Source organism: Lygodium microphyllum, chromosome 9 (assembly GCF_053477565.2).
Source record: "Lygodium microphyllum isolate KBCC chromosome 9, Lygodium_microphyllum_v1.1.10, whole genome shotgun sequence".
In the NCBI taxonomy this organism is placed as follows: domain Eukaryota; kingdom Viridiplantae; phylum Streptophyta; class Polypodiopsida; order Schizaeales; family Lygodiaceae; genus Lygodium; species Lygodium microphyllum.
This window is the reverse complement of record NC_141143.1, coordinates 31,335,408-31,347,438: the sequence shown is the minus strand read 5'-3', so window position 1 is coordinate 31,347,438 and position 12,031 is coordinate 31,335,408. Positions and strand designations below refer to the sequence as shown.

At 34.6% G+C, this 12,031-nt stretch overlaps 1 protein-coding gene across 1 annotated transcript; it reads right to left on the bottom strand.

Annotated features, from left to right (window-relative positions):
* Positions 1-243: 243 nt before the first annotated feature.
* LOC148030919 (uncharacterized) lies at positions 244-3,766 on the bottom strand. Its single transcript, XM_087685640.1, has 2 exons — positions 3,170-3,766; positions 244-3,029 (listed from the first exon to the last, which is right to left on the bottom strand). Exons 1-2 carry the CDS (start codon positions 3,442-3,444, stop codon positions 2,951-2,953), a joined length of 354 nt encoding a protein of 117 aa, XP_087541766.1. The 5' UTR covers positions 3,445-3,766; the 3' UTR covers positions 244-2,950.
* Positions 3,767-12,031: the final 8,265 nt, after the last annotated feature.

The following is a 12,031-nucleotide window of genomic DNA, read 5'->3' as shown; positions in this document are numbered from 1 at the left end:
GCAAGTAACATAAGTTAGTAGTAGAAAAAAAATTAGAAAGAGTAAAAAAAGCTAGGAAGTGTATATTTGTATATCCATCTTTAAGACCATTTTTGTAGAAAATCCGAAACTTTTAGTGTTTTTTATCAAAACCATCTCAAAATGTTTTAAATCAAGCTAGAACTTTCATGCAAAATACTTTGATATGCATAATATTATTCCGATTAAGAGATTTGTAACTAGATAAAGATTATCCATGTTTTTAAGAGCTCTAAATAGCATTGTTGAGTGTTGTTTGGATCAATTTTCATGCACTTTTGAAAATCTAATTTTTGTAGAAAATGAATTTGCACTTGAAACTTGTTCCAAATATTTTACTCTACGATCTTATAATGTTAGGAAAGTTCCATCTAATTTTGGTATCATATGCATAACTTATTTCAAATATACTAAAATAGAACCTAACCCACGAAAGTGGCTTGCAGCAAGTTTTGTGGCAAATGACATGACTAGTGCTACTTGAGTCTCTCTCACTATTCTAAAAGGCATTTAAATATCACGTCCTTAAATATGATAATGTCAAGGTATTTAGATCCTCAAATATCTCATGCTATTAAGTCTCTAACACTTGCACTAACCTAGTCTACTCTCATATTGGTATATATATCCTTGTGATTAAGTCAACTTGTTAGGAGAATATTTTTAACAAATTTTTAAAATAAACATTTTGTATAATTTATGAAACAATTTTTCTAAGCATATAGAGTTTTACTTATAAAACTCCTAGGTATGACATGATTTTTTAATCTGATAAGATGTGTATTTTGGTAACTATGGGTGTAAGGGGGATATTTGGTTTGTTGAAATGTGACTTTGTGTGTGCGTGTGGCTTTGAAGTCAATAAATAAGCATGTAGTCTCCATATCAAATGAATGGTCAAGAGAGAGAGTGGTTCTTTAAGACATCTAAGTCAAAGAAGAAGCACAGAGCCTACTAATAAAATGAGTGTTTGATAGAGTGCTACTTTAAACATTAATATGTTTAATTGACAAAATTTTCAAGTTTGAAAGTTATCATCAAACTTCCCTCATCGATCCACTAATTTGAGCTTGTGGGGAAGGTTTCAATGTCTTGCTACAACTCCCTCACAAACCATGCCCCTGCTCCATTACGTGGATTGTAGCTACCAAAGTCCCAACCCAAGTACTAAGAAGCCATAAGATGAATAAGGTTGCAACAAAGTGCACTCACATGTTTGCTACTAGTAGTGACATCATTATTGACAAGGTAAACCAGATAGTTCACTATATGTATACCCTCTAGATCACACGTGTTCAAGGCCTATTTATAGATATTCTTATTTGTGATTTTTTTTCTTAATTAAACATAACTCTTTTCTATTCAATCTGTAAGTAACTCCTTTATATGGGACCCTTTTGTATGTAAAAAATTGTATTTAAAAAATCCCTTATATTGAACCCATGTGTATATATATATATGACTAACGTCCCCGGGCAAGGTATCAACATAGATCTCCACCCAAATTAAAATAGCTTCACTCCATGCCTCTCACATCATCATCATGACAAATCCACCTATCTAGCTCATCTCTTCAGATGACACTACCTACCATGTAACGATATCAACAAGCCTTGGTACAAGATATCTACTGATCTACTCAAGGATTAATAATAATGCACTTTCATCCCAAAGGAAAAAATATACTAAGCTTCCCTATCGTGTTTATAGAAAATGGTTTCCTTAAGCTTCTCATATGTACAATACCAAGTTTTCTTATAATACAAATCATGTGAGTAGGCTATCAGATGTCTCAATTTAAAAACAAGCCTCAAGTGAACCATTGACATTCATGCAATTAAACATCCAATCATGCATTATATAGATGAAGATATGCAAGAGAGGAAACTAATTAGGTTGAAAAGTATATAGGGAGTTACTAGTAATGCAATCTCACACATCATTAAGAACAAGAAAATTAATCTAGTAAAAACGTAACTTCCAAATCAAATCAAGAGTTGATGCATCAACTTACATTCCATTGTCACATGTAAAATTGACCTCCCCCCACCCAATAAAAGAAAAGTCATTAGTCATTCATAGTAGAAGCTCACATGTAACAACTAATTCTATCCTATTCTTACATCAATGATGTGTTTGTTTTTTAACCTTATATGCATGAGATAAGAGATTCTATGGGAAATTATACAAATGCGACATTTGAAAAGGTTGATTTAATGATGCCCTCATCTAGTGCACCTAGAAATAGAGCAAGTTTTTCTCTATAAAGTCTTCATCAAATATCTAGCTTATTTCACAATCAAAAGTGTAGAATGATGTGTCTTCTTTACACATGCATGCAACCCCGTTCTTATGGCTTACTATCAACATCCAACTCAAGAAGATTTTGAATTTTAGAATCTTACAAGCCTAGATCTAGAAATAGAGCCTCAAGAGGGAACTGAGTATTATAAAAGCCACTACTGGCAAGTCTCAATCCAAAAAGCAAGCCTCAATCTAAATTGAAAGCCTCAAGTATAAGCACAAAGATCTCATTGTTTATCCTTCAAGTTGGTAATCTATCTTCAAAACTTTTCCTTGATTCTATTTCGTGTCATTGTAGTTTTCTTTTAATGCCTCCTCATAAATGAAAATGGAAAATAAGATTGCAACAATAATCGCAAGTTTCCAAGGCACCATCACCTTCTACCTTTTGAATCACATGGAATACTTAGTGTGTGATTTTACAATAGCACATGTGAACCCAAAGAAGTCCATAGTCTAGCTTACCATATTTAGTTATATTTTTGTCCTAATAAGACCATCAAACCTGGTGAACCTCCAAGTAGAGAGTTAATAATAATTGCAATCTCTTGAGCAGGAGTAGCAATGTTAAAATCCAAGATCACTACTTTACGAAGAGAGTTGATAACTGAAGTTCCATGATATCTAATTAACAAGAGGTGGCCGCGGTTTGAGTTAAGTTATTGCGGCGACGTTTTTTCTCTGTGCGTGCGTGGGCATGGCCAGGGCTGCACGCAGATAAGCACACAAGGATTAGTACTAACTGGCAACAAAGTAGTTGTTAATTTTTTGGGGGGGGCGGGGGGGAGAGCGCGAGCGAGCGAGAGAGAGAGAGAGAGAGAGAGAGAGAGAGAGAGAGAGAGGGAACCTGTATCGGCTAGTTCCATCCCCCACCGTGGCCTCCTCCTTCTGCCTCCGTGCTGACGTCCTGCTGCCGGTGGCCAGCTCCACCCCCGCCGTCCAAGCCCCCTGCGCCACCCACCTGGCCTCCGATGTGGTGGTGGCCAAAGTCGACGCCGCCGCCGAAGCCCCCGCCTCATGCTTTTCCGCCTCATCTGTATTAACTAACTCACGACCACCTGCCATAGCTCGGCTCTGTCTCTTGCGGCTTCCCGTCCCCCACCTCATGCTTTTCCGCCTCATCTGTATTAACTGACTCACGACCACCTGCCATAGCTACCCAGCTGCCGCCAGCTTCTGTCGCCACAACCAATACCACGAGCATGTAATAATACAATTGCGCCCGACTGGTCGCCATCCTTCCTATCCTATCCTAGCTTAATATTAGAAATAGCTGCGCGGATAATTGAGAGAGAGATGCAAACTATCTATAATCTGCCATCTCGACAGGACAAAAAGAACGGTTATATAGCAGCTGAAGCAGCTCCTCCTCCTGTTGACCCAATTATGTCGCACGCAATTCTCAGCTAGTGGTGAGTGGCGCACTATTGCCACGACCTGCACGCACGCGCTTCTGCACACGGTCGCAGCTAGTTTTGACGGGGTCGCAGGTTGATTAGAAAGCAGCGTCTAATCACGTTTTTTGACTTATCCCAGCTCCCTCCACAAAGTATGTGAGAATCTAATCAGTTGCTTTAATTCGACAGTGTGCAAATCGTAAGGCCACTAATTTGTGTGGCGCTATGAGAGAATCTAATCACTTGCTTTAATTCGACAATGTGCAAATCGTGAACCCACTAGTTTGTGCGGCCCTGACTCGAAAAACGAGAAACTAGAGCAGTGGGCTACCCCATGATGTTAGCCAGAAGCAACGCAAACCGTTCGATGGGGGTGACGTGGGGAAGATCGGGCAACTCAACTTGGTTTAGGTGCACTTAACCTTGGTTAAGATCGTTCCGTCACCTTCTAAAACATCGTTGAAACTCTGGTTAGATGGGTACAGTTTACATTATTAGGATTTTTCGCCCTACGTTAGAGCTGGCTAGAGTTTCATTAAAGTCTTCTCAAAATTATATGAGAAATAAAAATATACTTTTGAAATTACATACTTTTAGTTCCAATCTGAGAAGACGCATAAAATTTGATTTATTATTTAAGTTCTCTCTATATGAAACAAGGACCACCTACATGTGGCTAGACAAAATATATTTCTGAAGCCTATGGAGCTACATACATAAGAGCATGACAAGTTCAACACTAGATTAACTAGATCATGTACCTTCGTCTTCAAGAAACCACCTCGTCTCATTTGCAGTAGATGTTTCCATTTCCTTCCTTCCTATATATACCTTGCCAACAACATGGCTACTATACTTTAGCATCACTAGGGTTGTCTTGTCTTTTTCCTTGACATTCAAATTCCAATGTTACTCTCTCTACTTAACCATGCATATGTGAATAATATTATGCTCGATGCCTAGTTTCCAAAATCTATTTAAAGTTATTCTATAAGATAGAATATCCACAATCATAAGCGTGAATGTGATAGCCAAGCATCCACCACTTGCTAGGGTTTGGGAAATATTACTTAGTAAATTACCATTATAGCTTTGGAGTCCCACCCATCAAGGAGATGACATGGCCTAGATTTAAGAAAATGGACTACCAAAGATATGGCATGGTCTAGATTTTAGTGTGATGGACTGCCAAAGAGATCCCTTGAAAAGGCACAAGTTTGAAGGTTTTTGTAAAGCTAGGCCTTACCAATCAATACTAGGAGAATGCTTGTATAGATTAGGCCAAGATGGGATCTTGAAACATGTGTGTACAAATGCAAGTAGCTTGATGATGTTTTACAAGAAACACAATGTTGGATAGTGGTGTTATAGATTTTTGTTTATCACAATATTTACCAAAACTCACTTTGGAAATAAGTTGTTTTTATTTATTATGGATTTTGTTTATTTGCTACCAGCATGATCTATAACTTATCGCACAAGGTGCATGTGCATGATACATCTTACATTATGCATGGTAGATAGATGGATACTAATGTGCTTTGTAATGTAGCAAGCAGATTAGTATATAAATGATCTTTATCTAAAATAGTAATCATAATATGTAATAATATATATTCACATGATATTGCGTATTGTTAAAATTACTTGTTTATTCATCAATTATAAGTTTAAGCTTCATTAGTAGTAATTTTAGATGAATCATTTGTCCTTACTATTAAATATTTGATTCAATATCTTTAATATAGATTATATTATAATAATATATTTAAGATATGATTTTATTAAAATAAGATTTATTTATGAAATGCTTTGCTTTTTTCTTTATATGGTTCAAGCATTCCTAGCTTTCTTTGCAAAAGCAAAAAGATCTCACGCAAAATAGGAGAACATGATAAAAGTTTTGTTTTGTTTTCTCTTCCTTCCAAAGAAAATATTCAGAGCCTTTGGAGTCGTTTTGGGGGTTTTGGCATGTTCTAAATGCGATGTTGATTTGGCACATAGAATTTTCAACATCAACTGCAATAAGCTACAATAAATTTCTTCATACATAAAACATTGTAGTTTGATTGATATTTCTATTTTTTTGTAATTGAATATATGATATGGATGTAAATAGTTATGCTATCAATATTTCATACTTGAGGATGGAAAACCATGGCTTTTGTTACAGGGGAGGTTGGGCCCTATCATGTGTTTTTCTCTTGGTCTTTGTGAATTTATTAACTTATTTAAATTCTATGTTTAATTCAATTTTTTTTTCTAGGACTTAAGATGCTAGATTTAGCACATGGTCCATTCAGCAGCAAGTGGGAGGTCACTTTGACATAGAGGCATTTGCATGTAAGATGCTTCAACCATACATTGGGTGGCCAACCTTATTTACAGATGTAAATTCCTTTGTTAAGTGACAAGTGATATAGAAGTTCCTGTCAAAGAAGGACTTGATGCAAAAACCCATAATAGCCCACCAACTCTTTAAGAAGAGGGTATAGGCTTGATTTCCCTATCAATTTAGGCACTCCATAGGGACTCGATAAATACAAGCACAATACATCATTCTTACCATCAACTATCTTACAAAATAGGTTAATTCAACTAAAGGCACAAGAAAGAAAGATGCCTATACTATGGCAAAGTCCTTATGGGAGCAAGTTATCTTATGATTTAGGTATGCCATAAAGTTGATGAGTAACAAAGAAAAATATTTCTTGAATGAAGCTATGAACTAGGAAATTAAGCTCATGGAAGTACTTTGGGCTTATTGAACTGCTTATAGAATAGTCATTGGACATACCTTACTCAGGATAACTTATGAGCGCAACACAACTTATTCCACAGAACTCCTTGTCTTGATTTTAACATTACAATCGAGGAATGATGGAATGAGAATAACTAGATTGAATAAGTGGTATAGCCAGAGAAATTGGATAAGAACACACTACTAGCCACACATACAATAACAATTGAGAAAGCTAAAATAGTTCTATCCTAATATGAGAAGCACATCTAGTAGCGAAATTTCAATGCTCAAGACCTTGTCCTCCCATATTTTATCAAAGAATGTAGATAAAAGATAAAGTTTTGTGGCCTAGGGCCCTTTAATATACATTGTATCAACACTTTAAGAAACATAGAGCTAGAGGCATTGGAGAAACACAGCATTGCATACCTCAACACATTAGAAGAATCAAGATATACCACCCTCAAAGCAACGCATTGCATGAGGCACCAATAGCTATAATGAACAAAGAAATCAAAATTACATTTGCCTAAATCCTAATGATTAAGCTTGAAGATGACCCAATTGTACCACTAGCGGCTATCTTAGGGTTAGATTTCTTAGCAAGGAGTATACCATGGATGCACTAATAAATAAGGGGCCCAATCACCTCCCAATCTTAATACCCTTATCTACAAATCCAAGACTTGATTGGAATAACCAGAGCTAGTGACAATTAATGCTAATGTTGGCCCATATAGAGGCAAGCCATACCCATTACAAGAACATAACTAATACTAATGTCAATTAAATTGGAGAATTTGCCCATATGTTGTATATAGTACCTAATAGTGAGGATGTGAGAAAAGAGTTTTTACTTGGTAGATAAAAGTTGTAAATGAACTAAAATTTTGATTATTTTATGAAAAGATATCTAATAACAATACATTAGGGAATTTAGGAATTTCCATGCATTGTGGGAATCCCCAATACCTTTATTATTGGAGGCCATTCAAATGTGATTAATGAAGACTATATTGTTTATTTAAGAGGTTGTCCATTAAATGCCTAAGGTCCTTAACTCATGTCAAAGGTCACTTTTCTTCCATTAGTCTTTCTTTTTTAATGATTAAGCATTCTACTATCTCATTCTCCCACGAAAGCCAATTTTTTTCTTTACAATTATTTGAATCATTATTCTCCTCTTTTCCTGTGTTTCTTACTTCTCATAGTAGATTATAATGCACCATAATTTTTCTTACCAAAATCACATCCTTTCTTATCACCAATCCACTTTGGTCTCCTTCATCTCCTTCCACAAACCCTTGAGAAGGCGATCAAATCAAAAGATTCTCTACCTAGAGGACCAACACTAATTTTTTGTCAACTTAGCTACATAAATGTGAGCCTCCATGGACTTAAAACAAATCAGCTCATTAGTTTCAAGACTCGACTGGGTCGCAATATGGAAGCCATTTATATTTACTTTGCCCCTCAAGTCATCCATTCTGTTTTGATAGTATAAAGGCTTTTACTTTTATCTCATCAATTTTATTCCTAAGGGAATGGTTAAGAGAGGCTCGTGGTATTGACATGAATTGATAGGGATAGATATACTAGGAATGAACTTCAAACTAATAGAATAGGAAGTGAAAAGATTCACCTTGATCTTGGCATTTGAAAATATAATATCGATGTTATACTCTATTGTATTTTTTAGCAAACACAAGTAAATAAGAAAAAGGTAACATATTATGATTAGAATAAAGGAAGCACTTTGATTTTTGGTAGACAAAAATATTGATTCGAATAATCTTGCTCTCTTGATAGACCTCCATTTTTGAATGTTCACAATTCATTGTTCAATTTTTAGTCTATAAGTATTTTAAAAAAAGATTGATATAGCAATAGGAAAAAGTATTAGTGACCTTGTGTATCATATCCACTTCAAGAGTAAGAAGAAGATCTCATGTGTGCATGATGCTTTAGAGAATATTAAAGATATAGTTTTTCACTTGATATTAGCTCTTGGGAGTGATTTTTTCATCATATCCTCAACGAAGATTCTTCGTAGCACTATCCGATTTCAATTCATGAATGATGTTTGATGTCATGGAATGATGTTTTCCTTGTTATCCTATTGTAGCAATCTCACAAGATCTTTCCCCTTGATATGTAGGAAGAAATAGAAAGGACTTGACTGGACTACTTCTTTCTCTCAAAACTATAATTATAATGTAGATTGAAAATTTATAGATTATAGACATGTGGATATTATTTTTGTGGTATGGGTTTATTACTTTGGTTATTAACAGTTATCTTTTAGGGTTGAAGGTATCACTATACTAGTAATCACTTATCCTTGTATATCACACCGTATGACAATTTCTTATCACATAGTATAAGCAACTCTTATTATTTTATGACAATTTTTAAAAATTGTGTGATATTCATTAAATAGTTTCAATATTACTAGTACACAACAAGATCTAGGAGTTGAGAAGAAAAGTATACATGATGAGAAGGTTATAGAACTTGAAACAAAGGAACAAATCTACAAAAAGAAGATTGAGGAGCTTAAAGAATGTGAAACAAAGGAAGAGATCTACAAAAAGAAGATTGAATCATTTACTTTTTTGTGAATGTGTCCAACCCTTCTACTAGTCTTATATTTTGATAGCTTTTTAATGGCGTGTAGAAATAATATCAAATATTTTTCAACTAATATGATAGCTTAACAAAATATCACATATTTCATCTTTATGATTATGTTGGTATTTTTCCTTGAGTAATCACTTGATTTTATGAAAACTTTAATTGGAATACATGGCCATGCTAAAATATATTGTGTTATTGCACTTTTTATCTTATAAATAGATTTTCATATACTACTTTTGCTAATATTTGAGGAATACATCTCAATGGTAGATTATTATTTTATATCTTGATATATGTATACTAACATCTTGTAACTCATGATATAATAAAATAATTTAGATTTTTAAATCAAAAATATTTTTATGTATAAGATCATATTAAATATATTTAAAAAAATTCCAAATGTTCCTTCATAAGAAATATTGAGTAAGACCAAATTCTCAATGTTTTCTATCTTCTTAGTTCAAAAAATACAATAGTGAGAGATATTAAACTTATATAAGGTAAATAACATTCAACTCTTTTTTCAATGGTCTACACTATTGAGCTTGAACATATATCTAGAAGTTGTATTATCTTGTCAAAAACTTTGTATTTGTCCTAGAGCATTTATTGTATCATTTTTTATATTTATTCCAACAACTCACTTGAAGTGTAAATTATCATTTGGTACTTCTATACATATATACTAATATTTTTATAACTCAAATGATATAATGGAATCCTTTTAAAAATGTAATTTTAATATTTTTATTTGTAAAATCATTTTAAAAATTGAAAATTTATAGAAAAATATTTTTTCACAACAATGTTAATGAGCAAGTACAAAATGTATATTATTTTTATTTTTGATTTAAAACTACAACTCTAAATTGTATACAAATTTCATAAGACAAAGTGCGTTCATCTATTTTTCAATGATCTACACTATTCAACTCAAACTTATATCTTTTTTTAATTTTATTTTGTGAGTCAAGTATGCACAACTAGGTTTTGCAAGTGTTATCACAAGCCAAGTTGTGCAAGCACTATCACAAGAAGTTATATCTAGAACTTGCGTTGTCTTGTTAAGAAGAATTGCAATGTGTCTCTAGTATCTTTTAATGTCCTAAAAACACTACAAGGATATAGGGGCCTAGAGACGAGTAGTTGCGATGCAAATAGCAATGCAAATAGTGATGCTACTCAGAGAAAAAAAAAAGAGAGAAAAACTCAAGCGTGACATTTTGCCGCAAAGAGTGAAAGAGAGCATGCCTTTGGGAGGGAGAGAGAGAGAGAGAGGAAGAGAGAGAAGGAGAGCTTTTCACCACCGCCAGTGGTGCCATTGATGTTCACGAGCGATGAAGAAGAGGAGGAAGTGCACAAATGAAGAAGAGGGGCCGTCACGAAGAGGATATGAAGAATCAATCCTCGAGACTTTTCGGTGAGCACATTGCCCCCTCTTGGTTTGTTTTTGTTCTTTCTTCTTTTCTTTTGTTTGTTTTTGTTGAGAATGAGGTGCATTGAGGGTGAAAGAGAGGAAATGAGAGAGGAAGAAGAAGAAAGGAAAAGGAAGAGAGTACGAGAGAGAGAGAGAGAGAGAGAGAGAGAGAGAGAGAGAGAGAGAGAGAGAATAAACATGAAAGATAACAAGGAATGTAAGAAAGAGAGAGAGGGAGCTAGGAGGGAGAGATGATAATGAGTGAGAAAACATGAGAGGGTGAAGAGAAACGAAGAGAGGGTTTGTCGTGAAGAGGAGATGAACAATCCATCGTCATCTTGGTTTGTTCTTGTTCTTCCTTATTTTTCAAAATTTCTTTTTTTGAGAATGAGGTGCATTGAGGGAGAAAGAGAGGAAATGAGAGAGGGAGAAGAAAAAAGGAAAGAGAGAGAGAGAGAGAGAGAGAGAGAGAGAGAGAGAGAGAGAGAGAATGTTTGTATAGTTTAGAGATATAGATTTATAGATTTATCTTTTAGCTAGTTAGTTTAGTTAGATACTTTAATTTAAATTGTTTAGATTACTCATCAATGATTAAGAGAGAGAGAGAGAGAGAGAGAGAGGTTTATATTGTTTAAATTGTTATCTATTTAAATAATTGATTGGTAAGTTAGTAGGTTTATTTACAGTTAGTAAGTTTAGATTTATAAACTTCTAGCCATGATTTCTAGAGCTGATTTAAAGAGAGAGAGAGAGTGGGAAGGAGAGAAGAAAATGAGTGAGAAAACACAAGAGAGTGATAGATTTATAGATTTATCTATTAGTTAGTTAGTTTAGTTAGATACTTTGCTTTAAATTGTTTAGATTACTGATCAAATATTAAGAGAGAGAGAGAGAGAGGTTTGTATTGTTTAAATTGTTATCTCTCAAAAAGCAATGAGAGAGAGAGGAGAGAGAGGTTTGCAGTGTTGAAGGAGATGTAAAAGCAAGGTATGGTTGCTCACTTACCTACAATAACTAAATTGAAGGAACCATGTGAAGCTTGTATAATGGGCAAGCAACAGAGAAAGGCATTTCCACAAGAAAACAAGAATAGAGCACAGGCTCCTCTAGAGTTGGTGCATGTTGACTTGTGTGGTAAGATGCCTACACAAGCCTTGGGGGGATCTTCTTATTTTATGTTGATTGTCAACGACTACAGTAGGAAGATGTGGGTGTACTTCCTTCGTGATAAGGCTCAAGATTTTGGTAAGTTTAAAGAATGGCCAAAACTTGTTGAGAATGAAACATGGAAAAGTGTGAAGAAATGTAGAACAAATGGTGGTGGTGAGTTCAACTCAACGGAGTTTGAAGGCTTTTGCAAGAGCAAAGGAATCAAGCGTCAATTGACGACGCCTCACACACCTCAGCAAAACGGTGTTGTGGAATATAGGAATCTCACCATTTTGGAGATGGCAAGATGCATGCTAAAGGGCAAGGGATTGCCTAACCATTTTTGGGCTGAAGCTGTTAATA